Source organism: Callorhinchus milii, unplaced genomic scaffold (genome assembly GCF_018977255.1).
Source record: "Callorhinchus milii isolate IMCB2004 unplaced genomic scaffold, IMCB_Cmil_1.0 Scaffold3, whole genome shotgun sequence".
NCBI lineage: Eukaryota > Metazoa > Chordata > Chondrichthyes > Chimaeriformes > Callorhinchidae > Callorhinchus > Callorhinchus milii.
In genome coordinates, this window is record NW_024704744.1 from 60,069,558 (window position 1) to 60,089,839 (window position 20,282).

Here is a 20,282-nt window from a genome sequence, read left to right on the forward strand (position 1 = left end):
CCTTCTCTTTTTGAATAGTGTCATGGGATCTTTAAGGTCCACATGAACAGACAGACGGGACCTGACTTTCATATCTGATCCGAAGGACGGCACTTCTTAACAAATCATTGCACCCTCAGCACTGCACTGGAGCGTCAGCCTACAATGCGAGTTCAAAGTCCCAACGTGGGGCTTGAACCCACAACCTTCCAACTCAGGAGTGAGAGTGCTGCCAACCGACAGACTGACACACAAGGGATCATGTTTTGCTGGAACCCACAGGGAATTATTGATCTAATAATAATAATAATAATAATAATCCTTGCATTTAATATAGCGCTTTTCACGTCGGGAGGACGTCCCAAAGCGCTTCACAGAATATACTGTAAAGTGAATTGACTGTATATTTGTGGGCGAACGCGGCAGCCAATTGCGCACAGCAATGTCCCACAAACAGTCGTAGATTGAAAATGACCAATTTATTATTGTTTTGGGTTTTTTGGAGGGATTATTATTAGGTTCTGTGTGGAGTAAGGAAACTTGCCCAAGGTTTCGCCCTCTGCCTGGAATTGAACTCAGGTCTCTCGCTTGCAAAGCGAGTGCTCTAACCACTGAGCTATAGGACTCTAGTCACTCAAAACCAAAACCTGATTGAATTTCTAGCCCGAATAACAGTACACAAAATGCTCTCATTGTTTTGGGGAAACACAGAGATGCTGAAACAAATTTAAGTGAAAGGGAAACAGAAATGTGAAAAGCAAAGAAAATTGAAACAATGTACATGAAAACACAACGGGTGGAAGAACTTAAGATTCATCGGCACGAATGATCTTGGTAAAAAGCTGCTTGAACACAACCAATTAATAAATTTGCATTCTAGTTTATGCATACAGATGGCACAGAAAATCAAGCAAGCCACCGCTTCCTGCCTTTAAAGCCAGGTACACAGAACTATCCAAGAGCTCAGATGATAAATAATAATCAAGCTAGCAAACAAGCTTGACACTTCAATGCAGTGCTGGGGGAGCACTGCATTGTCAGAGGTGTCGTCCTTCAGATGAGACTTTAGACCAAGGTCCTGTCTGCCTGTTCAGGTGGATGTCAAAAATCCCATGTCTGCACGTGAGCCACTGATTACACAAATTCTCTGCCACATTCACCTTTCATCCCTCCTTCCTGAGCTCCACCCACCCCCCAGCATGTTCTCCCAGTTTGCTTTGTGAAGCACTGAGATATCCTCTCATATTACATCTGTTCTCGCAACACAGAAGGTGCTACATAAATTGGAAAATTGCTGACGGTGAATGAAGGAATGAAGCTCCAAAGTTCACTTGGTGCTGCAAGGAAATTTGAGTGTCTTTTAAGGTATCGTCTCCTTCTCCAAAAGAGACAGAGATCTATCTGTGGGAATCAGAGTGTAACTAAAACACAAAAGGAAAAAAGTACCTTATAGTTTATAAAGGCAAGTCAAGACCCGCAGTACAGCTTAACCACAAGTCAAAACAAATTATTCTAAAAGTGTACAGATCACTAGTGAAGCCAGCTTGTAGTTTTGGCCAATGTAACTTCAAACGAAGATTGAAGCATCAAGAGTTCGGAGAAGAAGCAGCATGTAGCTGATGCTACCAAAATTGACTTGCAAGAAAGCCCAGATGGAAGTGGATGGAGCTGCAGTTTAGAGACCTTGGTGCTTGTAGTAGTAGTAGTAAATAATTGGATGCTGCATTTATTTATATTTAAAAAAAACTTGGTGGATATCAATTTAAAAACTGTACTGAAAACAACAACAACAAGATTGCATTTATAGAGCTCCTTTCACGTCCAGAGGACGTCCCAGAATATTTTGAGATGAATACGGCACAAGACACTGCTGCCAAGGCTGGAAGGAGGAGAAAAACATCTATGCAGAAAGCGGATGTTTGCAATGAGTGGCTGAGGCATGAGGATGAATGAACTCTGTTCAATTTATTGCTCGATTGCCTTTGGTGGGGAGGGAAGGGGGAGGAGAGAAGTTCGCAATGGTAATGTATTGCTGAATGAGCTAAACAGCCTTCAACATTCCACCCTGTTACGTAAAGCTTTGATCCCATTTTGGAGAGTTCAGACTCTGTCTGTCGGACCCTGGCATCACAATGCTGTCCTATGAAACTTTCTATTTCTTCACAACCGTTTTTATTTTTAATGAGATTCCACCTGCGCACAAGGAAAGAAGCAAGCAGAGATCAGAGGCAAAGTAAAACCGCCTAACACGCACAGCCATCACCATGCAGCCTGCAACTCCCATTATACTGAAATCATCGCAGTCTGAATATGGTAGAACACACACAACACAACCATTGGAATTGAGGAGTAATGGCTGACTCAGCAACTTTGGGAAGCTTTCACACGGCTGCCCCAGGGATGGATTAGCTGTAATAAACTATAATCCGACTGCTTGATGCTTCAGTCAGTCCTTTCTCACCCGACCCTGGCTAGCTGTGAACAGCACAGCTTTCAGCCGAGCACTGCTGATGACAGACGCTTCAGATAGAGCCAGACTCATATCTGGAGACTGCACACATCAAGAGGACAGCCTTCAAAATTGATTTCTTGTCGAGAGCAAGTTCAAATTGTGATCTTGCCGACAGTGACAAGAAATCGATTCGGAAAAGCATTCCCATCTTCCTGCATCTAGTCGTCCAATTGGAGTAGAAGAGCTGCATGCAAATGGCTGTCTGTACCTCGTAAACAACAACAAAATTACATTTGTATAGCGCCTTTCGTGTCGGGAGGACGTCCCAAGGTGCTGGACAATTAGTGTTTCAGACCCGAGCTGGGGGTCGGGATCAGGCAGGGTGGTGGACAGGAGGGGAAGGAGGGTGATCAAAGGCAAGGTCGAAGAGGAGGATCTTGAGACAGGTCTTGAAGGAGGCAAGGGAGGGGGCGAGGCGGAGGGACTGTGGAATGGAGTTCCAGATGGTAGGGGTAGAGTGGCGGCTAAAGGTCCACCCGCCAATGGTGGGGCGGGCAAGCTGGGGGATGTGAAGCAGGCCGGAGCCTGCTGAGTGGAGGGAGCAGGCAGATTGTGTAGAGGGTTAGCAGGTCACAGAGGTAGGGGGGAGCAAGGCCATGGAGGGCTTTGAAGGTGAGGACCAGGATTTTGAACTGTATTCTCTGCGTAATGGGAAGCCAGTGGAGGCGGATGAGGATGAGGATGATAGGGTCACGGAGCCTGGTGCAGGAGAGAAGATGATTTGCAGCCTATGGAGGGAGGAGTTGGGGAGGCCGACAAGAAGGGAGCTTGCATAGTCAAGCCTGGATTTTATGAAGGCGTGTATGAGAGTCTCAGCGGCCTGCGGTTTGAGACGGTGGCGGAGCCGAGCGATGTTGCAGAGGTGGGGGAAGGCAGAGCGGGTCGTGGCACGGATGTGGAGTAGAAAGGATAGTTGAGGGTTCAAACAAGATGCCACGTTTCAGGACTGGCTTAGTGAGGTGGAGTGTGCAACCATGGATGGTGATGCTGTCAGCGCCTGAGGTGAGGAGGCACTGACGGGAGCCAATCAGGAGAGCCTCGGTCTTGTTGACGTTCAACTGGAGAAAGTTAGCTCTCATCCAGGACTTGATGTCTGACAGACATTCTGTTAGCACAACAGTGGTCCTGGAGTCGAGGGTGGAGCCAGAGAGGTAGAGTTGGGTGTCAACTCTTGTTAAACAAGTAAACACTGCACTTTGACATGACAAATAACATCTTACTGTAAATAAAATTCCTCCATACTCAACTTCTAAATAAAACTCATTGGCACACTCATGGCCTCAGCAACTCTCAAGTCCAGCATTCCTCTGGATTAGGGTTTTATTCAGCACCTTGGGACATCCTCCCAACGTGAAAGGCGCTATACAAATGTAATTTGTTGTTGCTGTTTATTTGGTTAGTCTGCAGCAGTACCCAAACTCACACTTTGGGCTCCCCAAGCCTTGACTTTCGCCAACCTGCACCTAACAATCTCCGGAATTTGATAAGCAGCGTGCATCCTCTAGGAATAGAGTGAGTCCATTCGGCACACATTCTACCATCTGCTGAGGAAGGTCTTCCAATAAATGGTCTCTAGTCCCCAATAAAAAAACTTGATCGTCCTCATTCCTCACACCCACCTGCCTCTTCCTCCCACAAATAGTGTTATCTCTCCCTCCTCCTCTCCCCCCACAACAACAATAAAATTATATTTATAGAGCGCCTTTCACGTTGGGAGGACGTCCCACCCAGCAGTGCAGAATTTATTGCAACTTGTGGAGTATTTTCCTCACCTCAGTCTGTACCTATCCTGATATCTTTCATCCAGTTTGCTTTTGAAGGAGTGAGTCAGCACACTTATCTGCTCTTTGCTGGGAAACTGTTCCAGGTCTTCACTAATTTATGCCAATTTTCTTCTAATCTCTATTCCCACTTGATGGATTGAATTTCAAACTTTGCTCAAGTTCCACACTCATCGTCTAAGTCAAATAGGCTATTCACATTTAGATCAATGCTACTCAGCATTTTAAAGATCTGTGTCATGCCCCCGCTCAAATCTTTTCTCCAATGAGAATAACTTCAGCTCTGAGCATCTCCACATAACATTGAGGAATAAATCCCAAATCATTCCTTGTTTCAATTCTCTGACCTCTTTTCAATGTCCTTTAGAAGGTGTGTGCCTGCCTTGGTGGCACTCTTGTTTCCGCGTCAGGAGGTTGCAGGTTCAAACCTCACTGGTTGTTGAGTCAATGACTTGTGGAAATCAATTTAATATAATTAGCAACAGAGCAAAGTGGAAGATCAGGACGATTTTTGTTGCACGCACAGAGAGTTGTTAGGATGTGGAATGTCTTGTTGGGAGCAGTGGTCAAGGCAGAACCCATATCAGCTTTCAGGAGGAACCTAGATAGATATCTAAAACTCAATAATCTGTAGACACATGGGAACAAATCAGGTTAATGGGAATGAATGGATTGCTCTTTCAAAGAGTCAGCCAAGACTCCAGCCTAGGCCAAATGGTCTTCTTGTATGCTGTAAATTTCCATGGTTTGCTGACCTGAAGTGTCTCTGATGATTATATCCCATTAATGGCCAATATAGGCAAAGTGCTTTGGGTATTGCTTACTGGAATGTTTCTCCAAGGTTACCCAAAACAGCACCCAATATTCCAAATATAGTCTATAATTTGTAGGCTCTTGTCTCACTCCATTTCTGAATGAAATAAGTATTTTCTCTTCTAAAGACCTTGAGGACAATATTGAACTGGGCCATAAGCGTAGCTGTGCCGTGTGCTCATTTCATTATAGACTGGGAATAATTTCACTCTAAAAGGAGTTTCAGACTATTAAGTTACATACTAATTGAATTGGGATATTGTTCCATTTATGAATAGAATCCACTGTACAGTGACACAGCTGCTTTCAGTTATACGCTTGTTGGGCTGATGGTGTTTTTTTTCTTCCTCTGATCAGGGCCTGAATTCAGACTATATGTGCACAGTGTAGGCACGGATCTCAGTTGAAATTATTGGAGTGGCTAAATCACTGCAATCTGATACACAAATGAAGCCGTAGTCTCAGTTACAATATTGAGGTAGATATTTTCAAACCTAATGGCCCCTGGAAAAAAATCATATCCCTTCTTTCACATTACAGTTATTCCATCGCCATTTGACTCTTCACTTCAGATTATAATATCCCAAACCAAACTACTGTGTCAAAACTATTGCAATGGTTTTGATTGCTAGTTCTATTACATAATTAAGTGGGTAAATCAAAACTATAGTTCACAATGGTTTAATTAATAACAACAAGCCTTGCATTTGATATAGCGCTTTATCACATCTTTGAGCCGTCTCAAAGCGCTGAGTTGGCTGTATACTTTGTGGGTGAAATTGCACACAGCAGTGTCCCACAAACAGTCGTGGATTGAGTGACCAATTTATTATTATTTGTTGAAGGAATTATTATCCCTGGAAAAGCGATCCACCAATTGACTAACAACCGGGTTCCTATTTACTGCTAAGTAAACAGAGGTGTGCGGAGTAAGAAAACTGGCCAAACGTTTTGCCCTGCCAGGAATCGAACCCAGATCCTCTTGTTCGCGAGGTGAGTGTTCTAACCACTGAGCTACAGGACTCCACAGCCACAGGACTTACTGTAAAGACAAGTGGTTGTGTATTTGTAGGTAACTGCAGCAGCCAACTTGCACACAACAATGTCCTACATACAGACATAAAGTGAATGGCCGCTTATATCTAGAGATTGCTGGCCTGAACATCTGAGAAAACTTCCTTCTCTTTACAAATCGTGGAGTCCTGTAGCTCAGTGGTTAGAGCACTCGCTTTGCATGTGAGAGACCTGAGTTCAATTCCAGGCAGAGGGCGAAACCTTGGGCAAGTTTCCTTACTCCACATGCATAATAATAATCCCTCCAAAACAAAACATAATAAATTGGTCATTTTCAATCTACGACTGTTTGTGGGACATTGCTGTGCGCAATTGGCTGCCGCGCTCGCCCACAAATATACAGTCAATTCACTTTACAATCTATTCTGTGAAGCGCTTTGGGACGTCCTCCCGACGTGAAAAGCGCTATATCAAATGCAAGGATTATTATTATTATTATTATTATTATAAATAGTGCCATGAAATCTTTAATATCCACCTAAACAAGCAGATGGAACCTTCATCTAATGCCTCATCTGAAGGATGGCACCTTTTGACAGTGCAGGACACCCCCAACACTGCACTGAAGTCAGCATAGACTATGAGCTCAACATAAGGCTTGAACTCACATTGGAGGTAAGAGTGCTACTAGTTGAGCCTTGTGAACATAGTGAAAGAAAATGTAAAGATATAATGTCAACCAATGCTTAAACAGCACAAATAAACTAAAAGCACAAAGCCAAGAATGCAAAGCAATACAGAAATACAATGCTGTGAATAATGTGTTTTTCTCCACATTTACCTACGACTGCCTCGTCCCTTGATTAAGAAGTTGGATGTGCCGACCTGCAGAAAACCCCACAAGTGGCATCAATAGTGCTTGTATGTTTGGTTGCTAAACTAAGTTTAGGTCCATCACAAAGTGTCGTTCTACATGAATTAAGCTCATCAGGAAGACATGTCAAGCTATTTAACCACAAGGGCCATCATTCCCCAAATCAACCCTGTGCCCTTCAGATCTCCAGTCTATCCAAGGCCCCCTCGGGTAATAGAAAGCTTTCAAAACGTCGAGACATGCTAACATTTCCCCTCTTCTTATCAGTGTTGTTCAGGCTATCAGCAGCACCACCACCCAGAGACTGACTCTGGGACGCCCCTTGGTATATACAGCACCAGAGATGGCACAATCTTGTACTGAATCACTGGGGGAGAAAGATTTTCTTTTATGAATAGCTTTTTGAGGTGAAGTCTCTTTGGATGCAAGATACAAAATCCTATGCAGACGATTTTAAAGTGCACTGCCAAGGTGACTGGAATAATAATAATAATACTTGCATTTGATATAGCGCTTTTCACATTGTTGAGATGTCTCAAAGCGCTTCACAGGATATACTATAAAGTGAACTGACTGAGCAAAATTGTAGAACTTCTATTACATGATGCAATCAGCCTTACTGTACAAGGAAAGTGTGAGGCATTACCACAGTAAGGGAAACAAAATGCACAATCATGTCTAAGAGAGCCATTTCCTCACACCCAAATGGTCCGAAATATAATACATAACCCATGAAAACACTGATAAAAGAAGCTTGGTTTTTGTTTCCAAAATAAAGCAATTAATTTTCTACAGTCGCCTGAAGGAGCATTTTAATCGCAATAATTGGAGGCAACTACTAGCCTTTATTGAGCTGTCAATCATGATGGATGCTCTTGGTTGAATTGAAACATTCCATGACATGTTTCCCTTGACATATAACAAGTCACACAGATACTGTTACATGTCTGATGACAGAAAGACCCTGCAGACATATAAGGCATTGAAAACTGTACAAAAGTCATTATGCTTCCAACTCTCAATCTGCAGTGGATCAATGGCTCATAACTCTCCAACTGAAGAAGCGATGCACAAAAAAATTGCCAAACAAACCCCAACAAACTGACCTGGCTGCGCTCCATCAGATAAATTGGCCATTCACCGCATGGTTATTTGAGGGACCTTGGGATGTGCAAATTGGTATTTTGTTTGTCTGCAAAGAGTGACTACGATGAGAGTAATTACTCAAAAGTATTGAGACATTTTGAAGTGATAAAAATGCAAGTGCTTTTCTTTTTAGCATCACAAACTCCATTACTGACGGCAATCAAAACAGTTCAAGCCAATGTCTTCTTCATTATGCATCTCACACATGATATAAGTGTCCTTGGAAGCGGGCAAAAGGGGATTTAAGACATTCTATTATAAACAACCCCCATGAATCTCACGCCCCCTCACCCCAAGCAGGAGCTAGAGTCCAGCTGCACAGTACAGTTACAAGACCATTATTAATCTACCACTGTGAAAATAACTCATAACTCCAGTGCAATTTGGGGTCAATGCCTCGACGATTCTCAAACTTACACAGGGATTCACAACAAAAAAAATGTAAGTGGTGTAACAATCTTTTAAAACGAACACCCGAATTCATTATACTAAGTCTAATTCAGGTGTCTGGATTCAAATCTCTATTGCTTCACATGACAACAAGTTATAGTCACTACACTTTACACTAAATCCTATGAAGGGCTTTGAAATGTTAAAGGCACCACGTTAAATGCAAAGATTATTTTATTATTAGTTACAATAATCTTCTCTCAAGGTTAGAAATCAACGGAGAGGAAATGGTAACATAAACTAGTTGGATCTATAAACTAGAAGTACAATGCCAACACTTGCGAAGGCGCGGTCGAAGAGGGATATGAGACATGCTTTGAATGAAGGAAGGGAGGGAGCAAGACGACAGGACTGTGGGATGGAGTTCCAAAGGGTGGAGCAGAGAGGTTGAAGGCTCGACCACCGATGGTGGGTCGGGGCGGGCCGGGCGGGGGATGTGGAACAGCCCAGAGCTTGTTGAGCGCAGGGAGCAGACAGGTTGATATGACGTTAGCAGGTCACAGAGGTAGGAAGGAACAAGGCCATGGAGGACTTTGAACTCTATCCTCTGGAGGATTGGGAGCCAGGTGAGGGTGGGGGTAGTCGGGTCACAGAGCCCGGTGCAGGCAGGCAGACAGGCAAGTATGACCTGAATACATAGAGAACCCTTTATCTAAAGGACAAGACCTCACAAGATCAGCCAAACTGATCTCATTCCTTCAGAATACCTATCTCACTGTTCTCCAATCACAGCATCAAGCTGTTTTTTAAATGAGTCGTGTCTCAGCCTCAACCACCCTTCCTGGCAACCTGTTCCAGTCATCAATTACCCTTGTAGCAAAGATAAACATTCTGGTGTCTGTCCTGAAATTACCGAGGTCCTCTGACATTGGACCACTCCCTCTGTACAGGAGATATTCCCAGGATTTTGAGTTCAAGACTATTATTGCATCTTACAGAATATTATGGACCATCTGGCTCCCCATCTCCGAACAGATTGAAGGTCCTCAGTCTCACATATAAACCCCTTCAAAATCTACCTCTCTGATTTGTTTGTACTCCACTCTTCTGCCCCGACCTCTACCCTCAACTAACATGATTATGCCTTATGTGCATCCCCCACCCGTCCACACAAACATTCAGTCACTATGTCCCTAACTTCTGGAATTCTGTCGCCTCACCCTCTCTATCTTCAAATCCTATCTCAAAACCTTCCTTTTTGACCCTGCCTGTGTTGCTTCCCCCCCACCGCCCAACCACACCATTGGGAAGTGCTCCAAGACATTATTCTACATACTGTCATTGATCAAAGTCACCAAATGTGAGAAGCACCCTAATATGAGTCAGGTGACACCAACATCATTAACCAAGCACATCACAACACAGCAACAAGCAGTCCATTCTATTTTTATATTTAAGATTAATTTAACTCTCACTCCTTCTGATCAGCTTCTGCTTCCAGGCTACTTTCCCAGCTGATTCCCGATCAAACTGAGCAGATCTTCACCCTCAAATATAAATCCCTTCACAAACAACTTCTCTGATCCGCTCTAACCCTACCCTCAGCTAACACAAGCTTGCTGTGCAGTCCCCACCCAGCGTTTTTTTTTGCAGAGAAAAAGAAAAGCAATGCATGCATTATATAAAGAGATGGGCCATAATATTCTGTTACATGAAAAATGAGGGGAGGGGGTAGCAAGGAGTTAAGGCCCAATTGCCTGACTACCAGAAGCACAGTGGCATAACTTACATCCATGTTGTTATCTGACTTCACACAAAACAGCAGGAGAACTTTCCGCTGTGATTTTTGTCTGATGTCAGAAGCAGCTGATCCTTATTGCTGGAGGCGTGATTTTTATGCTCAGAACAGAATGATACAAAACAAGTTAAATGAGCAAACAAAGTGAGGTGAAGTGATGGGATTGTTAAGAGGTCGAATGAGGCATTTTATCAGGATCTTGCTTGGTTCTGGGTCATATCTGCCCCTGTAATTTACCCACAGACTCTCCTTTATTTCCTCTACAATGGGGCTCAGCACAATGTTTCTACATCAGGAATCTGATGCAGATTCTTCCCGGCATCTGAAAGGTTGCAGCTTCTAAACTTTTTTTTAAAGATGGGTTACACATCTGGTTTCAACATTTTTCCTCATGGCAATGGAATTAAATACAACATCTGTATTTTAATTGTCCTGCTTTCAACTTCTCATCATCTCCTCCAAATAAACAGTTTGTTTGTATTGCAGGACTCTGCAGAGCACAGAAGCCAGCTCCATCCATCAGAGCTGCTCTGTTATTGACTATTATGAAGGGCTCTTGCCCTTCAAGATATTCTGATTCCTCTTCTTGCCCCAGATGGAAAGCAACAATATAATGAAATATTCCATCCCCATCTTGGCCAAGTTGGTAGCACTCACCTCTGGGCCAGAATGTGTGGATTCTAACCCTATACTTAAGACTTCAGATGGTAGTCTAAGCTGATTCTCTAATAATAATAATACTTACATTTGATATAGCGCCTTATCACGTCTTTCAGACGTCTCAAAGCACTTCACAGAATATACTGTAAAGTGAATTGATTGTATATATTTTGTGGGCAAAATGCGGCAGCCAATTGCGCACAGCAGTGTCCCACAAACAGTCGTGGATTTAAGTGACCGTATTATTATANTTTTTTAAAAGAATTATTGCCCCCAGGAAAAGCGATATGCCAATCGACTAACAACCGGGTTCCTACTTACTGCTAGGTTAACAGAGGCGTGTGGAGTAAGGAAACTTGCCCAACATTTCGCCCTGCCAGGAATCGAACCCAGGTCTCTCGCTTGCTACAGGAGTAATGCAGTGTTGGGGGCTCGAACAGTGCTTTATCGGAGGTTCTGCATTTGGAATGGGATGTTAAATCAAGATCCTGTTTGCCTGTTCTCAGGTGAGCATTAAAGATCCCATGGCACTATTTAAGAGAAGGGAGTTTCTCCTGGCATGACATGAATCCTTCATGACAGAATTGGTCACTCTCATTTCATCTGGCTGTCTGTAGGACCTTGATTAAAAATGTAGTAACACATAACAGGAATTTACCCGAGAAGAATTTTGGGATGTTTCGATGTGATAAAACAGTACAAACACGTGCATTTTTAAGCCATCTGCGGAGAATGTCACCTACACAAGCTGCAGTGAGAAAGCATTACTTGCTTACCTAAATAACACAGCGCCTTGGGACGCCCTCCTGACGTGAAAGGTGCTATATAAATGCAATTTGTTGTTGTTGTACCCACTCACACACACAATAAAGGCTGAATTAAAAGTTAACAGCATTCTGAAGAATAATAGTCCTTGTATTTTATAAAGCAGCTATTTTATCAAAGCACTTCACAGAATTTTCTGTCAAGTGTAGTGAATATTTTATAGGTGAATCTGGCAGCCAATTTGCACACAGCAATGCCCACAAATAATTATGAAGTGTTCAACAGTTCAATTTGGAAGATTGTCAGGATTTTTTCTTATATTATCTACACATGGTTAATTTTTCCTGCATATTCCATATTTAAACTGCAAGTTATTTAAAACCCTGATGCACAGAGAGTGGTCGCTTAATAATGAGTCCTTTTAGGCCTCATTAAGGAAAAGGAGAAACAGACAAAGGGAATAAATTAAATAAACATGAACAGAGCAAAACAACAAACAAAAGGAAGAATAAGAAATTAAATCAAATAAGGAACAAATTATTGAAAGTGAAGAATGGAGAAATAACATTAAGTGGAGCCAACAAAAGAGTGGACATTTTGACCCGTCGTGTAACAAACAGCAAACCAATTCTACATGAGATTAAATTGTGATCAGGAGTTTCTCCACATGACGTTACCAGTGGAATTGCGGTTTTAGCAAAACAGCAGTATATTTGTCATAAAACTTCCTTGCCTGAACAAGCCAGTGCTGATAAGAATTATCATTAGCAATTTCAAGTAAGGCTCGGCAACTACACAATACGAGACCTGGCTCACCATCAACCGTCCAATACTAGGCTCAGCAGAGCAGCAATGATGGAGTCTAAGCATCAACCAAGCAAACTATTTTGGCTCAGATCAGAAAATTGCTCTTTTACGTTCAATGCTTATCAGTTTTTATCAACATCTAGGATGGGGCGAAGCTGATGCCAACAGGTGGACTCTGGGAGTGCAGTGCGTTACCTCATGTAGCGATAACCGGAAACAGTGACCTCAACCCCTGTCCGCCTGCTCGGCTTTATTCAATTTATCCCAAGAAACTAACAACTTTGGTTGCTTCACACAGAAAATATGAATTTGAAAGTTGCAAAGAGTCAAGAGCGATCAAAGGTTTTTCTTAAAAGATCTGCTGAGTAGGAGCGAGGTTAGCATCGCCACACAGGCCAGGCAGCAGGACAAGTGGGTACAGGTCTGTGAAGGATCATCTTTACACAGAATAATCAAAGCTGGAGCAGGTTACCGGGAAGTGTGTTGAAGCCAGGGCACTGGATTAATTCAAAGTAACAGCTTAAGGCTGGGAAGACCACATAGGGTTATTCTGAAAGGATGAGATCAAATGAGCCACAAGGAGCCTTCTTCATCCAAAGCTCTCTTTTGATCGCTATATGCTGAACAAGAGCACTTCCACAGTGCGGGGCTGCACCATTGGCAGATGTGGGCGTAAACCACTCATTCTGAATCAGACCAAATCAGACTGAATCAGACAAACTGGAGATCCAATAAATACAAGTCTGAGGATGGTGTGAAGTTACACACACCCCACTGACCTGTGCATTTATGTCAATTTTGCATAGCCTCCAGAGCAAGGAAAACCACTCAAATATGTCGAGGTTATTTGCCTGAGTATTGGAGCGTGTCCAATTAATAGATGCCCCTGAAATGTTGGATCTATTGCAAAGCAATCATGGATCTCGAACGTAGCTCCTCTTTCAAGCAAATCCGCTCTCGACCTCAGATAAAACCGATTCCCACTGTATAATGTGCTCTGCGGGTCTTGGCCCTGGGAGCTGTCCTGTGGAGCTGGTGATTACCTGGCACACTGCATCGCAGTATCTTGCCACCTTGCACTGGGAACATCGGAGCAAGCTTTCCTTCCTGTGAAGATAAAGAGAATTAATTTAAAAAAACATGACAACTTTACAGCTTGATTTAATGATGTGCACGACTTCTAGGGCTTTTTTTAGAGAGGAGGTTAGCTTGAAATGTTTATCAAGTTTTAAAACAGTACAGTGACTGATAAAAGGAGANTTTTTTAAAGAAAACAACACTGTTAAAGTGAAATTGTCTGGTTTGGATTAACATATGACAGTCGATTTTAAAAATAAATTCCACAGTGACTCAGATACGAACCATGATCCTGATCATTTGGCCGACCACCCACAAATCCAATTTAATTTTCAAGCATCCCGGTGACATTCACCAGTCAACAAACAAGAACCCAAGAAAAATACATAAATCTACATGTGGTCAGATTCACTGAAACAGGAAGAGCAATCGTATTGACTTTCGAAAGCAATAGCCCTCTAAAGCTCCGAGACGCTATCCTGAGTGAAGGGTAGTGCTCTGCGGATACAAGTGCAAGTTGGCATTGTTGTCAAAATTGCTCCTGTTCAAAAGGTTGAATGAGACGATCTGGAGAGTTAAACTGCAACTTGGAAATGTAATAATAATCCTTGCGTTTGATAGAGCTCTTGCTTTATCACCTCATCAAGATGTCCAGGATTTGACTGTCAAGTGCAATCAATGACTGAGAAATTCAGGATTGTTAGCAGAAGAATTAGGTGAGAAGTAAAGAATTATCTTTACTCAAAGGCTTTAGGGTGTGGAATTCATCCGCTCAAGTGGCTGTTGAGGCTAGATCAACAGTATCAATCAAAAGGAGAGTGGATAAGTACTTGACAAGTAAAATCATAAAGAGATGTGGGCGGGATGGAGGAAGTGGGATTAATAAAAAGGATAAACGAAAAGCAAAATACTGCAGATGCTGGAAATCTGAAATTTCAGATCATTGACATGAAATGTAACTCATTTTCCTCTCTCAATAGATGCTGCTGAGTGTTCCCAGTGACTTCTGTTTTTATTATTAACTAGCTATACATGTTGCAGCTACGCTTGCAACCAGTTTAATTTAAACGGCCTTCTCTCTTTCATCTGGCGTTTTTATTTGTCCTTGAAAGGCTTGATTTTCACTTCTTAGGGAACTTTATCCTTTAAGATTAAAAAAATGTGCTATTGAACTCGTTAGCATCCCTTGTTCATATATTTCCACACATATCCTTCTGGGAGGATTCCTGTGGGAGAACTCCTGTGGGGAGGACTCAGTGGGAAGACTCATTGGGAGGACTCCTGTTAGGAGCAGTCTTGGTTGGCAGGATTCCTAACGGGCGTGTGACCCTACTTTGTTGCAGAATACCATACACACCTTTTTGGGGGCTTAATTAAAGTATTTTTAAATATATCTTTTAATATAGCTCATCAACGATAGGAGATACCCGAAATAAAATATGCCCATGATGCTCCACCCTGCAAGATGTTTCCGATGAGATATAAATCATGCTATTACATCAATCGGTCATTGCGTGTTTGGTGGACACACAGACAGACATTTTGTCTTTATTAATATGATAGATAAAATGGGTGATTCAACCTGATAGAGGTATTTAAGGTTATGAAAGCATTTCATAAAGTGGATCTGGATAGGCTGTTTTCACTTTTTGAACCTAAATGAGAGGGCATATATAAGGGGTACCCACAACTAACACTTGTTCTCCCTCCCCCAGCACCTTCCCATCCAGCGCAGGAGATGCATCACCTGCCCGTTCACCTCCTCCCATGCCACCATCCAGGGCCCTAAACACTGCTTTGATCCATCCACAAGTGCAACCCTGAGCTTCCGGTTGCTTGCCATTTTAATTCTCCTTCCAACTCCCACTGTGATCTATCTCTCCTTCCACGGCCTCCTACGCTGTTCCAACGAAACATAACGAAACAAGCTCAAGGAACAGCACCTCATCTACCTCCTAGTCACCTTACAGCTCCCTGGCCTCAACTTGATTTTAACCACTTCAGACCTTATACACAGCTGCCATCTTCTCTCAGCCTTATCTGTAAACATCCATACATCCTCTGGGTCCCGGACACATCTTTTCTTTCTATAATCTGCCACTAGTGCCTTCTTTTGTCTTGCACCTCAACACCTCTATCTCATCATGTACTGTCCACCTAATGTTTTCCTTTGTTGTTTCTTTCCCCAGCCCCCTTCTTTGTTTGTCCATATAAACTGCTCCCTTCCAACATCCCCCAGTTCTAACGAAAGGTCATCAACCTGAAACTCACTTTCCTCTCTCCATAGATGTTGCTGAGTACTCCCAGCGACTTCTGCTTTTATATTATATATCGGGTAGCCGGCAGCTAATCCAATTGGGAGTTTAGGAGGAACATCTTCAAACAGAGGGTGGTGAGAATGCGGTACTCACCGCTGGAAACTATGGTTGAAACAAATGCCATCAATGTTTTTAAAATGAATCGTGGTTTCACACATGAAGGGTACAGAGGGTCATAGAAGTGAAAAATAAGATGGGTAGAGCATAAAGATAGTACAGATTACTTGGGCCAAATGGTTTATTTCCATGCAGCATCAATCTTTTTTTTGTGTAGAATTAGAAACTGACAGCATTGGGACAATGGACCTAGTGGCCTCCTTTATATGTTGAAAATGCTAACTTTTCCACTTGTGGCAATCAATTCAACATGCAATCAACCCCGGTCAACTTTCCTTCTAAACACTCACCTAATTCTTTGGCTAACTGTCTTGCGCCTGTGCCTCTGGTCACCATTTCGCCCACAAATAGATTCAATTCACTTTACAGTATATTCTGTGAAGCGCTTTGAGACAACAACAATTTGCATTTATATAGCTCCCCCCACACATGGTAATGTCCCAGAGATGTCTGATGACGTGAAAAGGTGCTATATCTAATGTAAGGATTATTATACACCTCCTGGGTGGACATTTGGAACAAGCCTTGTTTGAATCAAAATGATGTTTCCAACTAGCGTTGACAATTATTAGGTTATTCGTGCTGATACACAAAAAGGGGAAAAGTAAATCGCAAACCAAAACAGTCCTCGTATCTAAATTCATCACCACAACTTGGTTCTCACTGCTACCTCATCAGTGTCTTATCTGGAGAGAAGTTTGAGCCAAGAGCACAATCTACAGCTAACAATAATACTACTAATAATGATCCTTGCATTTGATACAACACCTTTCACGTTAGGAGGATGTCTCAAAGTGCTTCACATGACATACCTCAAAATATATCTCACACAAAAAATCCATGACTGTTTGTGGGACACTGCTCTTCGCAATTGGCTGCCGCATTTCACCCACAAAGCACAGACAACAAATTCTGTGAAGCGCTTTGAGACAGCAAGAACAACTTGCACTTATATAGCGCCCTCCACACAGGGTAGCATCTCAGCGCACTTAGTGGCAGAGCCTGGCTCTGAGCCAGGGGAAGGTGAGGTGGCCGTAAGTAGTCACCGATGAAGGTCTTTAGGCGGGAAATGAAAAAGGAAAGGGAGGAGGCAAGGCGGAGGGATTAAGGGAGTGTTCCAGAGCTTCTAGGCTTAGTGGTAAAAGCGCCACCTCCAATGGTGGGGCGGAGAGTGCGAGGGACGAGTAGGAGGCCAGTGCCAGTCAAGCGGAGGCAGCGGGTGATGGATTGGGGAGTGAGGAGGTCTGAGAGGTAGGGAGATAACAGGGAGTGATTTGAACATGAATGTGAGGATCTTGAAGTTGATCTGTTCGGTGATGGGGAGCCAGTGGAGCCTGGCCAGAACTGGTGAGATGTGGGTCAGAGTTTGGTCCAGGAAAGTATGCGGCATCTTAACTGTGATAAGGCGCTATAATAAATGCAAGGATTCTTATTATTATTATTGTTATTATTATGTATTAAGTGCAATGACTGAGTTTTCCAGGCAAACTGATCTATAATGCCGGGTGATTTTTACAGTTCAAATGCAAATACCAATTTCACAATTGTGTTTTGCTGGAACTCCATGGGCGACAAGGGTTACATTTTATTATATTATAAACAGCAGAAATAAAATAACAAACTGAGACAAGATGACAAAAAAAGACTGAGAATTAGATAATAAAACTTATTACAAGCCTTGTGAAAAGCTTGTTCATAAGAAAAAAACCCTGAAAAGTTTGCTCAACTTTTGAGCCGCTTAATAATCTTCAGATGGAAATGATTTATGTAGGAGTAATCAAATGGTATTATATTAAATTTAATAAAGCATGGTGCTGAACAATGACATGGATAAAACCTAACTTCCATGCTTAAGTTAATCAAATCCTTTCATTCTCCTGGTTGCTCGGATCAGAATATTTTTAATGGAATAAATTACAACCATTTTTTTCATTACAACACACACTTTATGAGAGGCAGTGCACTATCGCAGGCACACTCAACATGAAATGGGCCAGAAAAGTGAAAACTAACCCACTAAGGTCATTCCTACTGCCAACCTGTTTTTTATGTGCCTCAATAGACACATAGAATACCACAATGGATATAACATGCACACACAAAGGCTATATAAATGACCTGAACTTGGGTATAGGGAGTACAATTTCCAAGTTTGCAGATGATACTAAGCTAGGAAAAGTAGTAAACAGTGAGGAGGATAGTAGCAGACTGCAAGGGGACATAGACAGACTGGTGAAATGGGCAGACACTTGGCAAATGAAGTTTAATTTGTGGAGAAATGCAAAGTGATGCATTTTGTGAGGAAGAATGAAGAGAGGCAATATAAGGCAATATAATATAAGTACAATCTTAAAAGTGGTGAAGGGTCATAGAGATCTGGGGGTTTATATAAATAAATCATTGAAAGTGGCAGGACAGGTAGATAAAGCTGCTAAAAAAGCATACCGGATACTAGGCTTTTTAAATAGGGGCATAGAAAACAAAAGTCAGAGCATTTTTTTAATGTCATCCTCGGTGTTTACTCTCCCTCCTAGTTTAGTGTCATCCGCAAATTTGGATATATTATGTTCGATGTCCTCATCTAGATCGTTGATGTAGATTGTAAATAGTTGAGGCCCAAGCACTGATCCTTGTGGTACTCCACTAGTCACATCCCGCAAATCTGAGAAGGACCCATTTATCCCTACTCTTTGTTTTCTTCACCTCCGAGTCAGAAGGTTGATGGTTAAAGCCACACATGGATTCTTGAAATTCACAAACTAAGCTGACACTCCAATGCAGTGCTGGGGGCTGCTGCTTTTTTGGAGGTGATGTCCTTCACATGAGATGTTAAACCAAGGCTGCATCTGCCTGTTCAGATGGATGTTAAAGTTCCATGGCCCTATTCAAAAAGCGAAGGAAACTTCTCCCCGTGTTCTGGCCAACAATCCTCCAAATAAGTCATTCACTTCATGGTGGTACATGGGATACTGCTGTGAGCAATTTGACTGTCATGTTCACCCACAAATACAGTCACTGCAAGTTATAGTATATCCTGTGAAGTGATTTGAGGTTTCCTCCTTACGTGAAAGGCATATAGCAAATGTAACGATTATTATTATTAAGGATTATTATTAAATCTGGCCTGATGTTTTGCTCCATGTCAGCTACCTAGTCCAATCCTATAGCTCCCCTTTAATATAAAATTTCTCAGTTTCAAGCATTTATACAATTGCCTTTCACAATAACTTTTATACACTGCTTCAAAGGTTTGTGGCAGAGAATTTCACATAACTTCGTGTGAATATGTTTTATGATAATCTTCCATTTAATTCCTTTCGTAATAACCTTAAATGTATACAGTTCAACACCTGTGGTGAATTAAAAAAAAGCTCCACGTCCCCCACATTCAGTTTGCTCTCTGCCTCCAAATGAATAATGTAAGAGGGGAGGGGGCACTGAAGCTCTCTTCGGGGATGCAACACACCCAAGCAAGCTCAAGAACAGGGAGAAGGTGGCAGTGATATTTTGCCCTACCCGTCACTTTATTATGACAAAATAATCATTGCATTTGACATAGTGCCTGTAACATCAAAACAGCATGAAACGCTTTCTAGGTAATCACAGTCTCAAGTATTGAGACTGCCTCACTGAAGTTTTGCCTTCCTGTGCAGCTGTTGTTCCAATAACAATGTCCCTCAAATAGTCATGACGTGGATAAAAAAAAAACTTGCATTTACATAGCACCCCTCATGCAGGGCAGCTTTCCAGAGTGCTCGACAGTGGTGGAGATGCTTCATTAATAGCATTTAATGAATCACCTTTCATGTCAGGAGGACATCTCAGAACACCTCACAGGAATTTACTTATAGTTGGAGTAACTGTGTATTTTGAGGGAGAACATGGCAGCCAATTTTGTACCTAGTAATGTCCCAGGGCATGAAGTGAATGACAAACCCTCTGGTGGACCGTTAGCCAGGACACCGTGAGAAACCCCTTTCTCTTTCCATCAGGTCTCACTGAATGGCACCAGTGGCATAACCCCTCCATTTAAACAATGCGCATTGTTTAATATTATAAATATGAAATGATTAGCACAAGTGCAGAGTGATGTGACTTTAAGCAATGCAAGTCACTGCTGGAACCCAGACACTTGTAGACATTTGAAAGTGGAAGATCACAACAACTTACATTTATGTGACACTCGCCTTTCGCATCAAAGAAACATCTCAAAACACATTACACAGAACGT

The 20,282-nt window shown here is 42.3% G+C and overlaps 1 protein-coding gene across 2 annotated transcripts in view; it reads right to left on the bottom strand.

Moving 5' to 3' along the window:
- The window catches only part of smyd3 (SET and MYND domain containing 3), a 400,254-nt gene that overhangs the window by 309,871 nt on the left and 70,101 nt on the right, over window positions 1-20,282 (bottom strand). For both annotated transcript variants that reach the window (XM_042332902.1, XM_007898399.2), the window contains exon 2: window positions 13,583-13,646. In XM_042332902.1, the coding sequence (XP_042188836.1) occupies window positions 13,583-13,646 (64 nt within the window). The remainder of the gene's footprint in view (window positions 1-13,582; window positions 13,647-20,282) is intronic.